Source organism: Struthio camelus, chromosome Z, assembly GCF_040807025.1.
Source record: "Struthio camelus isolate bStrCam1 chromosome Z, bStrCam1.hap1, whole genome shotgun sequence".
Classification (NCBI taxonomy): domain Eukaryota; kingdom Metazoa; phylum Chordata; class Aves; order Struthioniformes; family Struthionidae; genus Struthio; species Struthio camelus.
The window spans coordinates 74,010,185-74,028,754 of record NC_090982.1 but is presented as its reverse complement, the minus strand read 5'-3'; the positions used below and the strand labels follow the sequence as shown (position 1 = coordinate 74,028,754).

The window sequence follows — 18,570 nt, the reverse complement described above, 5'->3', positions numbered from 1 at the left end:
ACATCTACTTTTGAAATGCCAACACTTAACATGTGTAAACATCACATAATGGAAAGTGATTAATTTTCAGTATCAGTACACTGAATTCTTTAAATAAAAATGGTGCACAAAATATTAGAGTCCCCTTCTAGTTTTACAAGACACCTTACAAAGTATTAATGTAAAATATATTTTTGACAAAAAAATATTTGGAAAGCTTAAGGTCATTCTAGTTAATTAGTAACTTACAAATATAAATAAAATTCCAACCCATTTCTAGTGCTGAGAGGTACATATGAGACAGAACAACTATAAGAAGTTTAAGTACATTTTATTAACAATGCATCCCTTTGATAAGATTACGCTTCAGGAGGCTTAATGCCCATAGACATGAACTGTACACACTATACAAAAAAAAAATCAAGGTGGGCAATACCATTTTGGGACAAGCCTCTGTTTAAATTATACACAGCTCAATGCAATATTTTTACGGAAAATATATAAATACTTTTTCTTTCTATGTTACAGGTATACAATATAAATCAGATTTCAATGTCTGTTCAGTGACCTACAAACACTAGAACCTCCAAATATGTAGCAGCGTATTACTAAATAAAAAAAGACCATGTGGGGCAGGGAGAATAAGTCTTGATTTACCTCGATCCCTTCCCTCCTCAGAAAGATTAATGTACATCATCTCTTGTAATGCAGCGTTAGGGATTCTGACAGCCAATAATGGAAAAGTTTTTCAATTAAATCTACAAAACGTCTGCCTTTCCCCCCTAAGACATTGCATCTTGTGCTAAAACAACCTATTCAGTGGCAAAATGGCATGTTACACTTTTTGGCATAAATTACATTTCTCAAATTAAATAGTGTATTTTACAAAGCAATTCAAGCAAAATGTGCAATTTCTGCATGCTGTGGCATTGCTATCCATCTAATTTTACAAAAATAGTCCAAAGAAAATCCACATTCTTTGCTGAACATATAAGTCTGTTGCAAACAAAAATATCCAGGGAACCAGAATTAGGAGTTAAACAAACAAAACAAAAATACCCAAGGAGCTGAGGGCTTCTAGCAAGATACAGACATGGTTTCTAGCATGTTCCCAAAGGTCTTTTACAGTCTTCAGATTTTACTCTCATCTAGTATACCCTTTAATAAGCACATGGTAGTAAAGGTTAACCAAAAATATAACAGTAAATAGGGGACCTGTTTTCAAATGCCTCCACAGCAAAGCACCGTTTAACAGGACTTCCTGTGCAGGCCTGCCAGGAGATGAGTGGAAACCTTGGAGACACTCCAAAACCTGGCAAAAATTCTTCCTTTAAGATTTCTCATCTTGAACTTACTATACTCACTTTACAAGGGTAACACAAGTTTCCTGAAGTCCCGATACCAAGATCAAAACATAGACTAAGATGAAGACCACCAGCTGTCTCATCTCTCACCAGGCTTTAATTATTACCTACCTCTTGAAATATTTCTAGACTAGCTCGCTCTCCCTCTCTTTATGCACCTATTAAAGGTGCTAAGAGTTTTCTTAAGCTTCTCACTGCTTATTACAATTCTTTCTTTCAGGATCACTACGCATGCTTTAAAGTAGAATGACAAGAAGATGAATGCTATTAATGGTCATTGAGGCCAAGTAGATATTTTAAAATGCTTATAAAAGGTAGCTAACCACAGTGTGCCAAGCCACTGTCCACTAAACTACTGAATACTTGAGTACTGGGTCTCGGGGGGTTTTTTAAAAAAAAAAAAAAAAAAATCCAGTCAAATAAGAACAGTCAGATAGGAAAAGCAACTCAGGATTTCACGTATAACATGCCAAAGCCCTAACATACAAGTAAGCACATACTCACAGTTAGGCACCTCAACACATCTACAAACCCCAAGTGGTGTCAGTGAGAGTTAGGTGCATCCAACATCCCTGAATTTCTGATGCCTGAAAGTCAGTCTCTCTCTCTCTCTCTCTCTCTCTCAAAAAGGATACTCACACCACCCAGCTCCGTCCTCTTCTACACTCAGTGGAGAGAGACAGGCTCTCCAGGAAATAATCCAGATTCTTTTGATTAGATTTCTGCCTTAAACTGCCCTTTGGTGGAAACTGTCCCTTTCCACTGACTATAAAAAAGGAGATTAAGGAAATTAGCCAGCTAATTTAGTAGACTATATTCAATTGGTTTCATATCCAGCATCTATTTTCCCACTAAGGGTTTAACCTCAGACCTGTCTGAATGTTTTCTGTGCTAGCATGTTTAATCATTCGGGAGTTTTCTTTGCCACAGCAAACAAACTATATTTGCATATGGTATAACTGAGTACTATATGCTTTACCATTTATTTAATAGTATCACAAATTGTTAGGACTGGAAAAATAGAAAATGGATGGTCTATCAGCTTGCTACCCTTTCCAGGAAAATGGGAGGATTTTCTATTACACTTAATGTATGCAGACTTTTTATTTATTACTGTTTTTTTTTTCCGAAGTTTTATCATGAAGCAAAATAAAATCCCCAAATGAGAACTTTGAAAGGGATATTTTACAAAAGAAATTGATAAAATTAGAAATTCACAGTTTTATAACTAGGCCAATATCAAATTCCTTCAATTATAATACCCCTTCACTTGCCAATTAAAAAGAAATATTAATGTGAGCTTAATATAAACTAATTCTAGAAATGTTTATGTTATGTATAGCATGGACTTTACGTCCATTATGCATAATTTGTTGAAATCTACTGACACTCATACACTTTTAGAAAGAAAATCACGGTTTATAACTGAACTTGCAGCAATAATTAGTTTGTCAAGTTTTGTTGTCATGGATCCCCACACAAACTGAGTATGTCAGAATCTATAAGCATTTCAGGATGGAGAATCTTTTTAAAGTATTCTGGCATCTCTTTTGCTTACCTTTTTAATAATCAGAGGCCTTCCTATTGCCTTTTCTACATTAAGTGCTATGGATTAAACTGGTAACAAATTAACCTTTTTTTTTTTTTTTTTTTTTAAATACAGGTGATAACACTTGTTTATTTTGCTTCAACTGCAGAAAAATAACACGGAGTTGTTTGATGTAACCCCATCTAGTTATTCAAACAAATCTCTTACACTCTAGCCTAACTGAGGTAGTGTTTGAAACTACTGTATAAGATATGCTAGTCCCACTCTTGGGAACACTACATTATTTCCTTTGGAGTTTACACCACTATTTGGTCTACTGTGACTGACATTTTGGTTTTACAGAAGCATTTATTTCTTACGACCAGAGAAGTTCAATAGTTACTGGTGGGTATGTTTTCAAAGCTTTTCAAACACATTTCAACACATAAATGTATTATTTGTGTCACTGACCACGGAGGAGTTGAATCGGTTTCTTTTTGCTCTTTCTTTCAATGGGAACTCACGAAAAAATAATATAGGAAACTAAATTTGACTACGAGCAGCAACTTACAGATCTGCTTTACCAGAACCTGACGGTATGCAGTGCACGTAAGAACTCAGTGAAGTGATCTCTGCCAAGCAGTGCTGATGTGGCAAGATGATATTTCCACTAAGAGCAAATAAATTCTACATTTCAGTACAAATCATGTTATGCTGTTAACGGTTCACAGACCTACTTATGGAAGTCTCCAGTAGCATAGCTAGTAAGATCAGGGTTATGCGTATTAGGATAAATTTCACTTATCTTCATCTAAGTATTAATCTGACAATTATTTTAAAAAAAAAATGGTAAGAGCGAATGGAAAAAAAATACATTCTACCTAGTACAGTCCAGCTGAATTATTCACCTATATCAAAATCAAAGGGTAACCCTTTCTATTACAGGCATTCTAACAAAGATGGCCATGCTACTGTATATATACATTTGCATATATTTATATTACCCTTTTATAAAGGCTTCTGAATCTTTAAATGCATGACAGAAGCGGTGGGGATACTTAATTTTTTTTTTTTTCTTCAAACTTGCACTCATTAGTTTAACCACCTCACTAGTGACATGATAAAGGCAATTGTTTTCCCCTAGCAGTCAGTGTATCATGTAACTTGTGCAACAGGTCTCAATACCAATATAAATTTGTAAGTACTGCTGCTTCAAAATTTGGTTCTTAAGGCTTTTCACTACAATTTTTAGTACTATCTGATGCTTGATCACTCATACATTGAAATTCAAGCAAACCTTTGTTTCTATAAAAGGCTGTTTCCATGGAGCGTGGAAACTGCTTATTTACTATGTCGTCTTACAAAAGCAGCAATGATTAAATGTTTTCAAGTTCAGTTGATACAATATTCATTTATCTGATAAAAATCATGCTTGTTAAAGGTTTTCAATTAAGAATATGACCAACATACATACCATATGAGCATGAGTCTAGGATCTTCAAACACGTGCATATCATTCAGGGAAAACAATCTGATTTCAGCATTTTAAGTTTAAATCATTTTTTGCTTTTAAATCAAACTGTAGTGAAAATCCTTAACTGGTCGCGATAAGATACATATATGTAAATGCAATGAAACTGGAGAGACTGCTAATAAAATGACTTACAACTATAGTAATATTAAAATAACTTAAAGAATACCTCAGGTTCACAGAGGCTTTTCTTGCTGTCTGAAATTATAACCCCCCCCCCCCAAGTAGTGTTACAAACAGTACGAAAACTAACAGAGCAGGGCTAACATTAAACCCCCCGGTGTCCACGATTACAGCACAGCTCCCCATTGCTGCCAATGGAATGCACCCTCAGATACTCTGATTCCTGGTATCCAGGGGTTAAAGAGCAAGGCATCATTCTGCTTCTCTGGAACAGATTCAAAAGTCAGTCATAAAAGATGTCTCTGCACATTGTCCTATTTTTTTTTTTTTATTTATGTTAAAAAATGAAATGAAAATTTGTGGAGGTGTTCAGTGCTCGGCTCTTGCATATACTGGTAATTACTATTATTAAAACTATGGTAATGTTTAATAACTCCCCAAAGGGCTCAAAAGACTGGGGCAGTAACTGGTAGAGGAAAAAAAAAAAAAAGGTTTTCAGTTCACTCTTTAGGTACCAGTAGCTTCTGGAACAGTCTAGAAGATGACGCTCCAAACTTTATCATCCAGTCAACTGGAGGTTGTCTGAGGATTTCAGGAAGTCCATATGTAACACACTGCCTGAGACAGAGGTCAGGATTCAGCTGATGCGTCAATTACTGGTTGTTTTGTTGGTGTTGCTAGAACAGCCTCTGCTTCTTCGTGCATCTAAAAGAGAGAGACAGATGTAATATTAGTACCTTCTTTAGATATTTTACTAGAAAGACATAAAATGCCTTGCCTGTAAATCATGCCTGAAAGTATCTTTCATTTCGAACATTAAACCTGCACCCAGATGGCACGCTTTGGTGCATTCAACTTACTTGTAAAAACTGTACATCTTGAAATAGCTCTTGAATGAACCTTCGAGATGGGAGTCGAAATGTACAATGCGCTAACAAGTAGGACACCTCAGAGTAAAGGCATATGTCATCAAATGCTTGGGGATACTTCTCCTTAATTCTGATCAACAAGAAAATAAAGTTTTAAAGTCCTGCACAGACTGTGTATATGTGTATACATGCAAAACTATATACACGGAGATATGCAATGAAACACCACTACGGTTAAATTACTGTTTTGAAAGAGAATGTGAAAGAGCAAGACATTAAAGACAAAGCAGAAATATTAGAAGGAAAATTCTTAAAAGAGTTATGACGACAAACCACTCCCACTCGTTCATGCAAACATGGAACAGATACCCCTAAGTGTATTACTTATACACTTACATCTGCTGCAAAGCTTAGTGCTGCACTTCTGAGGTTAAAGCTTAAGCTTTTACATTGTGTTCAATTACTCCGGTAACACACTATGAAATCTGCTTGAAAATTTTTTTGAGGAGTCAGAAATAACGTGGATCCCTATAAGATCTTAGGGAATACATACAACTGAATGGTGCTAGAACCGTAATTCAAAAAAATGTTTAACTTACGTCAGGAGTCCAGTTTCATGGCCCTTAGTTCCTACTGAACTACTCAAATTGATCACTAAACGTAAGACTTCTTTCCGCAGCAGTATCCTACACACTGGTGTATCATCTGGGATTGATTTTACTCCTTGAAAAATAAATTCAACAGTATGAAATACAAGCAGAATAGTCTTTAATTGTGTTAAACTTATGTCACATGAATGAGTTTCAGGGTTTTATATAAACATGCCTATACACATGCATGTGTGTGTGTGTGTATACACACGTGTGTGCATGTACATATATGTATATACAATATATTCCTTTCTGAACTACCAGCAAATATTCCCATCAAAACTTACAAATACTACCTTCATGAATTCTAACATGGCAGTGTTTAAAAAAGGTAAACTAGCACTTCATAAATGCTTTGTGGCATTTGGAAAAACTGAAGCCACTAAGATTCAATGACAGCACTGTCTTTGTCGCTAAACGATGTTGCTAATTGGAAGGCAGATTAGCTCTTCAGTTTGTATCAGATGCTGGTAAAGTCAGCAACAAGCTACTTCACAAGAAATTCTGATAATGCAAAACATAAAACAAGTTCAAAAAAAGAAACTGCTTTCTCTTTACATGAGAACATGTCAATGATAACATTTAATTTCTATTTAAACTTCAAAGGTCTCTCATAAAAGACAAATTCAGTACTTTATGTACTCATTGAATTTTTTTTTTTTTTTTTAAACCTACCAATACAAGGAAAAAAAGACTATCAATTCCATTGTAGTGTATGATACAGAGCTCTTCAGGTTACCTGCAAAAATGCCATTCAGCCTAGGCAGAAGAGTTTGAAAGTGTGTTCTCCTATCTGCTCTAAACATGGACAATGCTGCTACCTTAACTGATAATGATTAGGGCGCCCAAAGCGTGTGTTTTTGTTTGTTTGTTTGTAAGTAATGGGCATTACTTTGTTGCAAAATATTATTTTTCCACAATACCTGGGAAAATACTTTAAGAGTTTTTGTCTTTAATATTCATAAGGCTTTCAAACTTACCTAGTACAAGCTCTGTACTCTTGGTGCTACTAGCTGAACCATGGGATACTGCGTCACTACAGCCTGAAATTCCAGAAAATTTGGAGGAATGCACATCTAAGTGATTGTGCATGGTCTGCCCACACCAGTCAGTATACGGAATGTCTGAAAAATCTGACAGAAACAAAATGTTGCATCTTTGTTATTCATACTTTTCTTCACTTCAAATGCTTATCTTATTTTTAAACAACGTTAAATGTGCAAGACACTGATGCACTAAGTGTGGTAACTGTTAGCATGCAAAGCAACACTCAGCTGGGAAACTGGATTCTGGGTTTCTGACATATCATACACAAAATTTTCTTAAAACAAAACAAACAAAAAAAAATCTGAAATACACAAGGGAAAACGATCAACTCTTAAGCACTGACAGAAACCTGAAAAACTACGACGACATGTAGAGCTCGTACTGATATAACGTTGCTCTCTTATATCACTTTAAAAGGATGTTCAGAGATGACGGTGTTGCTGTCTTGTATATAAAAAATTTTTTTTGCTCATACAACTACCACAGGTTTTGCAGAAAGTACTCTAATTCCATTAGAAGGAGGATGGTTTCACTATTCGTAAGTCTTTGGTATTTTGAATGAAAGCAGATGAATATAGAATACAGGCTTTTAATTGTTGTGCAGCTAACAAAACCACAGAAAAACACAGGCTTGAAGGGAACTGGACATCACCTAGTCCAACCACCTGCCCAAAGAAGGGCACATTTCAAAATTTGATCAGATTGCACCTGATCTATCCAAGGACAGAGACTTCAGAACATCTGTGGGCATTTGTTCAGTGCTTAACCACCCTCAATGCAAAGAGTTTTTCTCCAGATGTTCAGCAGGGATTTCCACTACTACAACATGTGACAACTGCCTCTTGTCCTTTTGCTGCGTGCCTCTGAGAAGCACCTATCTGTCTCTTCTGTAATCCCCCCCTCCTGGTATTTGAAGACTGCAAGTTAGGGCAGTCAGAGGACTGATCAGTCTTCTCCTCTTGAGGCTGAACTCAAGCTCAAACTCAGCGCTCTCAGTCATTCCTCACGTTTTGTTCGTCACCCCCGAGCCCATCAGTACTCTTTACGTCCCCCAGCCTCTCTGCAAGTTGTGCTTTTGATTGATTTCCCGTGAAGGACAGTATCACAGATTAGCAACCGTTTCCCTTCTTTAACACTCACTAGGCTTCTGGGTCAAGAACGAACCCCACTTAGATCTCTTACCTCCAGAAAAGTTCCTAATACTCCGCATCTCTGCTACCTCCCTGAAGGACTGACTGGGTGTACCTATATTACCATTTTAGTTCTGTTGAGGCGATTTGCTCCAAAATGTGCTCCTAAACACCCCTACCGACTTTGATTTGACTCACCCTGTAGAGCAGTTTCAGAGCATGCAAACTGCATTGCCTTTTGGATGAAACTAAATGTAAAAGTGCACTCCTACTGTTAAGATGTTCAGTCCCTGGATGCAAATCACAGCTAGACTGAAATAAATCCTCCTCAGGTGTCATCAGCTCCTCAGCACCAATTGTTTTGCCTCACAGGTCTGCTCTTACTGTACTGCACTACTTGTTAATGCAGATAGCACCTCTGTCCTGTTGAGAGATGCAATAAAGTGCCTCACTGCTCCTGAAAAGCGTGAAACTCATCAGAAAAGTTCCCATTAACTGCAGTACCCTCGGAGATGCTTGGGTTTGTTATTTAAACATTCAGATGTACAATAACTGAGACAAACAAGCCAGACTTCGCATCGTGATCTTTAAACCTATCATTTTACTTTTAAACAACGTGGGAGATCTAAAAATTCATAAAACAAGAAACTTGCATAACATTCCTTATTTCAATATCCATACTACCTCAAGATTTTCCCATGATTTCAAAAATTCCATTTTATGTTTTTCCCCTCAAACCTCTCTCCTCTAAAAGAGGTCTCTTCTAAATCAGAGTCTTCTCTCTTCCCAATCCTAATCTCTTTTCTTAGTACATCCATTAGAAATTTGTCTTTTCATCGGATATTTCAGGACTCGGCATGCTATTTTTTAAATGTGATCCCAGAGGAAAAAGAAGAGAATGAGGTCTCATATTTCCTGTGAGACTACAGAAAAAGCTCAAGAACAAAGTAAATTCCCCTTCCCATAGAGAAGTATATGCAATCAGTTTGGGTCATGAGCTGCTTCAGAAAACTGCAGAGGGTAGAGGAGGAGCATAATTGCACAAGAATTACAAAGGACGTGAGGCTGCCAGAAAACAAAGCATTGCCTTCATTTAACAGATGTGAGACTGACAGCGTGCTACTAACTGAATGCATATCACCGTAGTAAGATAGTGAGGATTCCTACTAGGTAGGAGTTGGGATTTCCATTACCAGATTACCTTTTCATTACAGATGCTGTAAATGGCATGTAACTGCAAGCTCTGCAGAGCAGGTTAGGAGGAAAATGACCAAACCATTTCAGAATCATTTTATTTGAATCTCAAAATCCGAAGAAAGACGACTGAATCCCAGAAATTACCGCACAACTTCAACAGACTCCTTAACGAGGTTTTTTCCTTCTTGTTTTACGGTATACATACTTGAAGTCAGATTTTTCGTTAGTTTGAAAGCAAGCCTCAGTTTTCAGAGAAATTGATTTACAAGGGCTAAGGTTTAAAATTTTGCATTTTATATTTTGATACACTTTTAGAAATTTTTAAAAAATATAAACATAACTAACACTACTAGAAACTGAAAAGATGGAAACTACCACAGAAATACCACTGGTTGCATAAGGAAAGCTAGTATTAATGAGCTTATTAATGAAAATTAATTTCAAGGCAGTACAGTCAATAAGAGAAAACTATAGATTCATCATTTTTAAAGATGAACATAATTCAAATTTTTTCTTCACTTCTATCACACTTCCCCACAAGAGGACACTAACCTGTTCGACTATATGAAGAGTTCACTTTGTTGTTAGGCTGATAACCCAGTATTTGAATGCAAACACAATAAAGACAGTTCTCATCTGTGTGCTCCTGTAGTCCAGTATCCTCTGTATTTTCTAAAAACTGAGAGGCATCTGAACGGCTAGTATTCATTATTTCTGTGAGACTGATCTGCTGTCGAAGCATCTGAAAAGGACTTTTGACAACATCACCTGTACCTGATGGAAGACCTGTGGATAAGCAATTAAACATCAGAAAAAACAAAACCCCACAACCAACAGTTAATAATATATTATTTGAATTAAATTTCTCCCTTTAAGGCTAAACGGAAAAAAAATCTAGATAACTTTTCGGAAGGGTCAAGCTCCAAGATTTGTTAGCGTTACAGAAATAAACATAGCATTTTAGTCCTAGCTTATTATAAACGACAAAATATCGCAAAGGATACAATTAAACCTACAAACACACATACTGTAAGAAGATATGTGGTAAAGTCTGACATTATTTCACCATTAGTAATATTTATGTAATGCTATGTTATGATAATGTTATGAATTTTCACAGTATCAACCAAGATTAGTGAAACAATATACCAGATGTATATCAATGACATATGCACAAATGAAAACAAAACCACAATTTTAAAAACAACGACTTAGTGCCTGTACCAGCAGGAAACTAGACTCAACAATGCAGAAGCAAGCCTAAGGCACTTCAGGGACATGCTCTTCCCCGAGTAGAAAATAGCAATAAATGCAATTCTGAACAAGAACTACTTTGCACCAAAACTTACAAACTACAGAAACACACTTTCAAGAAAATCAGCTTTATATGTTACGTTAACAACACAAAATAAAACAAAAAAAATCATTAAGATGCATCTATTTGGATGTTCAGTGTGCTTGTGATAAACTTCCAGATAACTGAGAAGCAAGACGACAGCTACCCTGTACTACTCTAGAATCAATACCATCAGTGCTTCTTTTTTAGCTGTCCTACTAAAAAGATACATATCGATGCCCTACACGTTTCTGACTACCCTGGAGTAAAAAGGAAGCGCATTCCAGAACAAGCCAGGCATTACAGAACACTTGCAATTCTCTTGTACCATGTTCCATCACTTCCGCTGATCTCAACTGTCACAGAAACATCACAGAAAGACAAAATTTACTTTCTGAAACACACACCTAACACCTTTATTGGTACCTCTAAATTCACATGTAAGCAAAGGGGACTCAAAATGTAACAGCTGAATGCATCTGCAGCATTATACTTTTTATCTTAGTTTAAAATATTGTTACTTCAATCCACTGTCACTACCAGTCTTTGCTTAGCAATAGCTCATGTTATAATAAAAGATACAAAGACTTTCTTCCTTAGTTTATTAGAGGTGGATCGCGTTTGTGCCGCTTTCTTGAACTATATTAAACAAGGAGTTCATGGTCTGTTATCCTGAAAGCCAGAACACAGCTCCCAAAACTTAACAGCAAAAGATAACCTTTTTTTGTAAATAAAAATAAAACCCCCAACCCCTCCCAAACAACAAATACACAAGTAAACAATGGAAATGTACAGAACAGGAAAAAAATACCTCCCGCATCAGGTGCGAAGACCCTAGCTCCACGATCATCAAATGGAGGTGCGGTTTTCTTCTGGAAATACGGAGTTTCCTTTACCTGGAACGTTCCAGTGAAAATTAAAATAAGCACAGATGACGATCACATACAAAGGAAAAATGTATTTTAAATCAGGACAACTGCAGGTAAAAGATGTAATTGAAAGTGGAAGTCAAGGATGGATTCCCGAATACTGAAGAAAAGCCAATGAAAAGAGCGTACATTTGTGAACGAGCATTTGCTAAGCAAATGCTCAGTATTACTCAGTAAACGGTAAAACACAGCGGTGACAGGCTGTAAGGAAATCGGTGACCCAGAAGCGGCTATTCATGAGCTGTCCCCGATCACTCCAGAACACTGGACATGTCTCAGGAGAGCAGAGCAAAAGCAACAGAGGGATGTTCCAGAAAATGAGTTGAGAGAGAAAACTGAGGCAACAAAAATAGGCCACAAAGACTGTGAAAGAGAGGTTAAAGAAAAAATAGAGTAGTAATTTCATAAAGGAGGAACAGAAGCAGAAACGACGGAAGATCTTGCCTTTGCTCTTGTTTTAGTACCTTTTTGGATTATTAAGAAAGGAATTTAGGTTTGAAAAGCAACGACTAAGTAAACTAAAGAGACAAGGAAGACACTTTACTTTCGCTATAGACAGTGTTCTGTTTGTGATAATTAAAGAATAGAATATTAGACCTTGTGATATGTCAGTGCCTACTTAACTAAATAGAAAGAAGAAGAGAACTGATAGGACACTGAGATAATCTGCTTTAACTTAAAGACAAATATCTGTGAGGTTAAATAATGTAATGCAATGGTATGGCAATACAAATGTGAATAAAGTAGCATTAAATCAAGGGAACATGGTAGCAGGAAGACTTTACTGTGTGATTATACGCATTATATGGTTGACTAATGAACATATAAACTAGTTGGCTAAACAGATACTAAGAAATATCCATAAACTATGCCAGTTTTAGTATATAAACTGTCAACTAAAAGTCCTATGACAGCATATTTATGTTACCATCATTTAACATTCCTTTAAGCTATTGTATGCCATTGTTTGCCTAGTAATACATACAGAGATATTAGCACAAAACAGACTGAAGCTTTTCTGTAAACAGGGTTAGAAAAGGAACTCCCGATCTCCCAAATGCATGCCTTTAAAGTACCACATCACATTTTCCTTACTTTTGCAATCTACTCTGTTTCGATGAAAATGCCACAGTTTGCCACTAATGCAAATGAGCCCATTAAATCATCATATAAATACCTGAAATATTTCATTGATATCCACTGGGAGAGCAAGGCCAATGTAATCATCAGAGCTACCGTATGTAGCATTAGAAACCATGGAGCGAACAGAGGAGGAACGCTGAAGGGTGTTTTGGTTAATAGGACTTAATAAATCTTCTTTATCTAATGAAGCATAACTTAAAGCTTTCATGAACCTGTAACATTAAAAGAGTAAATCACAATCTTCGCAAATTATTCATTCCGGTACACCACAAATAAGGAGGACTGCCGACAAAGACTACCCTCATCTTCCCGCTGTAAAACCCAGAGCTTGTTACTCTGTCAAATTATAGTTACGTACCCCCGTTTCTTTCCTTCTAGGCATCGTACTACCTCATGCTGTACTGCATGGTTTGGCAGTTCCTCAGTTAAAAATTTCTTACGATCTTTTCTTTGAAAGTTACGGGACAGGGGCTTGAAGAATAGCAGGATGGAACTTTTGCTTAAGGGCTAGCCAACCCTGTAAAAACCCCAATTTTTGCCAACTTAACCAGTCTTTGAAAATTTACAGCCCACACACAATCAGTAAAGATTAAGACTTTTAAACTTCTATAACTGCCTTGACTTGAAGTGTACCTATACGCAGAATGTACCTTTTTGGATATTCAGACTCAGAGCTATGCAGGCACATCCCTGTAACTGCAAAGTCTGGGCTTGCTAAGACTCAGAGATGAGATCAAGGAACTTTTTAACCTGTACTCTAAAGAATCCATCCACAAACTTGAACCTGCACAGTGAGCAGAGTTGACTGTGACAAGCAGCCTGAAGAACAAGAAAGAAATTGGCTGGGATAATGAGATTGGAGAGAAAGGCAGGAGAGAGGAAGCTGGAGAACAAGTCCTCAGTGCTGACCACAGTCCTAATGATGGAAATGGGACCAGTGGCTGAGGCAGGGAAAGGATAAAATCCAGGTAAACGGAAAGTTAATGAATTAAAATTGAAACCAAATTTCATGGAAATGGGAAATTTGCTTGGCCACCTCTCTTGGATGATCTGTGTGGTGGATTAAAGCTTCCTGTTCTGAGATGACCAGGTAAGTGTCAATGTAACACATGATAGACTTCATCTCTCTCATCACCATTCTTCCTCACAGTTGTTTAAAAATGAAAAAAATCCACACATCTAGAAAACCACACTATGGCTTACGTTAACAGAACATTAGCACTGAAAAGGTAAAACAAAAAGGTTAGGAAGTGCTAAAATACTAAGTACACATCCTTAGCACAGTGCATACAAATTATTATGCTACCACATCTTTAATTACAAAATCATACACTGTTTTTTCACCCGTATTGCTACCTCATTTCATACACTGCACTGGATTGAAAGAGCAACTGCATGCAGTGGCCAAGAAATCGTCCACAGGAACGTTGCCTTTGCTCGCAGTGGAAGCGGAAAGCACACAGTGAAACGAGGCATGAATGTAATCATAGGAAGAAAGTAACGGTTAAGGAAAATTAATTTGCAGGAGTTGATTTTATCCCCTGCTCGGCCACAAATTCAATGCACTACTGACAAACTTTTTTTTTTTTTTTTTTAAATAAAAAGATTAACTTAAGAAAAATGATCTTCCTAGAGGTCATTACATATTTCCCAATTTTTAACTTGATTTGCAAACTAGTTGAATGATCCTAATTTTTCACATCCTAGCGTATGTGATGCATATCCCTCATTCTCCGTTATTAGACACTTTGCACATAAAAATGAAATTGATCTTTCTATATAAAAAGGAACTATACCTTTGCGTCGCTTTTAATTCTGCAGTGTTTTGTAAATAAAGCTTATTCTATGTAGACACACTAGTACTGATTGTCGTGTTTATATCTTACACAAGGAGAGACATTCATTAGATGAATTGTATTAATATGCACTCCGCTTGCCTGCAAAATTTGGTTTAGCGGTAGACTTTAAGGATCTCCAAGTCAAGATCTTGTCTCTAAAAATTAATAAATATATAAAAACAGGTCTGCTACATAGTGATCTCTCTCAGATTACACTGTTTAACTTGCTGTGTAGACTGTTCTGTGCTATTATATTTTCTACTGATGAGACTTTGGTTTAAACACCTTACACCCATACACCCCCAAAAAACCAAACCAAACCAAACCAACCTCCCACAATCAAGAACAGAGTTTTATTCAACCAGGCAACTCAAAGTTTTGTCTTTCTAAAATAACTTTAGACCTTCACATTAGGCCTTGAGATAGAGAAATAGTATTTCTGTTTTACACTTTGAGACTTGGAAAACTGGAACACCGAGAAATATTCCACATGACCATCCAGCTATGCTTCAGATCTTCAGCTCAGAAATAGCACAGCACCTAACATTGCCATGACTGCATTCCTAGGAGGAGCAACTCACCCCACGGCTGCTCTGCCAGTACTACTTGGTCTTTTTGCTGAACGCAGGAAAACGTTACCCATGCTCCATCTCCCGCTCCGAGCGTTTTGGCATCGGGCACATACTGACGCTGCTGCCTAGCAATGCCTAGCTCTCATCTGTACTACCCAAAACAGGAAACCAGCACTTCATTGCCATGTTATTCCCTTACTTCCCTCTGTGAAGGCGTAGCGTTTGTCTACAAGCGCTACAAATTGGTTTTACTGCTTTCAACAACGCTTAACCGAAACGGATTAGAAGCACTAACACAGTCAGAAACCAGATCTCAGGAGCATCTATCAGTTCAGTTGCTTTAACCTTCTCAAACCACAGCCATCCTCATCAGAGGCATAAGCACTCCAGTCATTTCAGCTCAGTGTTAAACAGGTCAGCTCAAATCCTTGCATCAAATCACTAATATGAGAGATCACGAACAGCTAAGCACCGGGGAATACCCTTAGTATTATGTTGCATGCGCAGTCTCAGGATGAAAGTCCCCTGCACCAAGGCTGTTTTATGTATCAAGAACATGAATGCAGACGTTGGTACAATACAACTACAGACGCAGCATAATCTGTACAGCCATTTTAGTCAAACTGATTTGCTCAAGGCTACACAGGAAGCCTGTGACAGAGCAAGGAACAATACTTCCATTTTCCATCATCCAGGCTAGTGCAGCTTACCTACTGCATCGTCCTTAGTCTTATCCGTACTCTCAGTCTAATTCTAACTTAAACAAAATAAAAGGTACAAAACTTATCTTTCATAACATCTATTCAGAATCACTTGAAAATACCAACAATTTCGTGACATCACGCTCCTAATCAGGAAGGAAATTAGTACTACAGAAACAGGCAGTACATACTCAGCTGGGTACCTGGAGTGTAGTTCAGGGTCCAGGCATTTGCTGCCTGTACAGTAAGGAGGCGACTAATGTACTGGCAACTTCTCCCCTTTCTCTCATGTAGGAGAAGATATTCAGGTAAAAACAGAGATAGAAAGTGTCTTTTCCTTTTCAGAAGCAATCTGAAAGTCCACTCACTAAAAGCTCATTTGAAAGGAAAAATTTGGAAAGTGGGAAAGCATCCTAAGAGAAAGTTGTTAAGCACTGACTGTAGTAGCTATGCCGGGAAGAATGTCAATGTCATGAGCTAGGTATCCTACATAACTATCCAATTAGCTTTAAGAACATCTAATGTCACTCAATAATAAAAAGGTGGCACTGCAATCTAAAAATACACCCTATGAGTAAAGCCTTTGCCCTGTTGAAGCTAGAAGCCAAACTCACATTCGCTTCAGTGGGACCTGTATTCTCACCTCAAAGCCACAGCGCACACAAAAATAGTACACAGGCAGCACTCCACATCCTAAAGTCTCACCAAGTGAGGCAAAACAAATTATTTTCTGAAAAAAGAGATCCAACCCATGCACAGTTTGGTGTCATTTCAACTTCAGCAACGTTGTCAGTGTAATTTTCTTTCACTAATAATAGAGGTACACAGGAAGACGCCGCGATAGAAGAAAACACAGCCTTTTGACACTCTAATGGCATGAAAGGGAGCGAGGACAGCTGTGAGTACTGGGCCTCTCAGAGCACTTTGGAAGTTCAGACTTCTCATTAACCTCACTAACTTCTGTACTGCCTTCAGTGAAGTTATCGGACATGAGGCAGTGACTGTCACTTTTTAGCTGAAGCTGGAAAAAAATTACTAGAAAAATGAGAACAAATGAGAACATAATCTCTTACCGGCTTGGGGTTAGCCGAGAGTCCAGGCTGCCAGACTTCATGGTAATAGTGTCAGTGAACAGCACGTCCTTCGCTGGAGATGCTAGAGCTTCCGAGTGAGACAGTGAGGGATGCATCCTCTGCTGTTGTAAGCGTTTTAGTGTAGCATAGCCAAAGGCATCTCGAGAGCTTGTATAGCTAAAGTTATAGTCAGCAAGACTTTTTATTGTAGCAAGAGACGGAGCTTTAAGAGACTGGGCTCTTCGAGGAAGTGTATGAGAAGACCCTGGGGGTACCAGGGATACAGAATTAGATTTTGAGAGAGGCAGGTGGTTAGACTGTGGTGTTGAACAGTGACTTGGTTTAACTGTTTTTGTGCTTACCACAGTACTCAAACTCCCACAGTCAGTGTCTACATTTGTAGTGTCCACACCTACAGTCTCCCTTGAAGGGCTAGAGCTCATTGAGCTTATGCCACTTGTTGTGGTATCTGTATTAAAACTTAAGCTACGACTCTTGAAATGCGTTTGCGTAGAACCATCTCCTATTAGCCTTTCTCTGCTTGTGTTTTCCCGGTGATTTTCGTTTCCAAGACCTTTTGGCAGCTTCAAATCATTTTCTCCAATACTTGGAGTACTATCAGTATCCTCTGTATGTTTACTTCCAACAAAAGAAGTTTCTAATCGTAAAGTCTGGATTTTAGGAACTCTGAAAACAGGGTTGAACTCTTCCCCAGGAGTAAAGTCTATGCTACTGGAAGGTTCTGTTACAGTACGATTTCGCCTCAGGCCTGATTTACTGTCCGATGATGCCAGTTTTCCTCCTTTTGGATCACTGCTACTTCTGTGCTTTTTATTAGGTAGAGTAAGCGAGTTTAAAATGCGATTTTTCACAAGTCTACTAGAAGAAAAAAAGGGAAAGGGACTACGGTCTTTGTCCTTTGAAGGTCCAGGTCTGTCATAAAATATTTGTTCTGCATCTTCAGTAATATCTAGGAAGAACGTACTAGTGGAAGTACTGCCAAAACGGTCATCCTCCATGATAAACATGCCTGTAATTATATGAAACTCTTGTCACTGAAATCAAACAGCATTTTTCTTTCAGAATCTTGTACAGTAAATTAATTATCTTTAGGAATACTGAAGGAGCTGAAGGGTTCATTGCTTCACTAGCAAAGCCACACTAGCTTATTTCAGTGCAGATCCCCAGCTGTTAGGACTAAAACTGATGATGTACTCCTTTAATGATACCTAAATATGGTTTATTTCTGCATTTAAATTCTAAACAGGAATTGCAAAATTAAAATGTATTAAATACACAAAATATATTAAGAATATAAACATAGTAATACGGTATACATATAATGTTTTCTAGATATTCCTTTGAGGACAGAAAAGCAGATGTATCTTTATACCTAGGTATGGAGTTTTCTGTGGGGTATTACAGCAAGCTGCCACGCGCTGACTCCAGAACTAGTAACTTACCCTACTGTTAAAATTTCTTACCCTCCAAACCAAATGCAAATCTGAGACGTTGCTCTGCTCTCTTCCCTCCCACTCGTCTACATTTTCTCCCTGTGAG

The 18,570-nt window shown here is 37.5% G+C and overlaps 1 protein-coding gene across 3 annotated transcripts in view; it reads right to left on the bottom strand.

The window, feature by feature from the left end:
• Nucleotides 1–293: 293 nt before the first annotated feature.
• The window catches only part of LOC138064460 (rapamycin-insensitive companion of mTOR), a 92,199-nt gene continuing 73,922 nt past the window's right edge, over nt 294–18,570 (bottom strand). For 2 of the 3 annotated variants that reach the window (XM_068927210.1, XM_068927212.1), the window contains 9 exons: nt 18,495–18,563; nt 17,011–18,040; nt 12,861–13,038; nt 11,566–11,650; nt 9,971–10,204; nt 7,025–7,177; nt 5,994–6,117; nt 5,386–5,524; nt 294–5,230 (listed from right to left, as the gene is read on the bottom strand). In XM_068927210.1, the coding sequence (XP_068783311.1) occupies nt 5,156–5,230; nt 5,386–5,524; nt 5,994–6,117; nt 7,025–7,177; nt 9,971–10,204; nt 11,566–11,650; nt 12,861–13,038; nt 17,011–18,040; nt 18,495–18,563 (2,087 nt within the window). In that variant the 3' untranslated portion in view covers nt 294–5,155. The remainder of the gene's footprint in view (nt 5,231–5,385; nt 5,525–5,993; nt 6,118–7,024; nt 7,178–9,970; nt 10,205–11,565; nt 11,651–12,860; nt 13,039–17,010; nt 18,041–18,494; nt 18,564–18,570) is intronic. The other variant, XM_068927211.1, reaches the window with a different exon arrangement.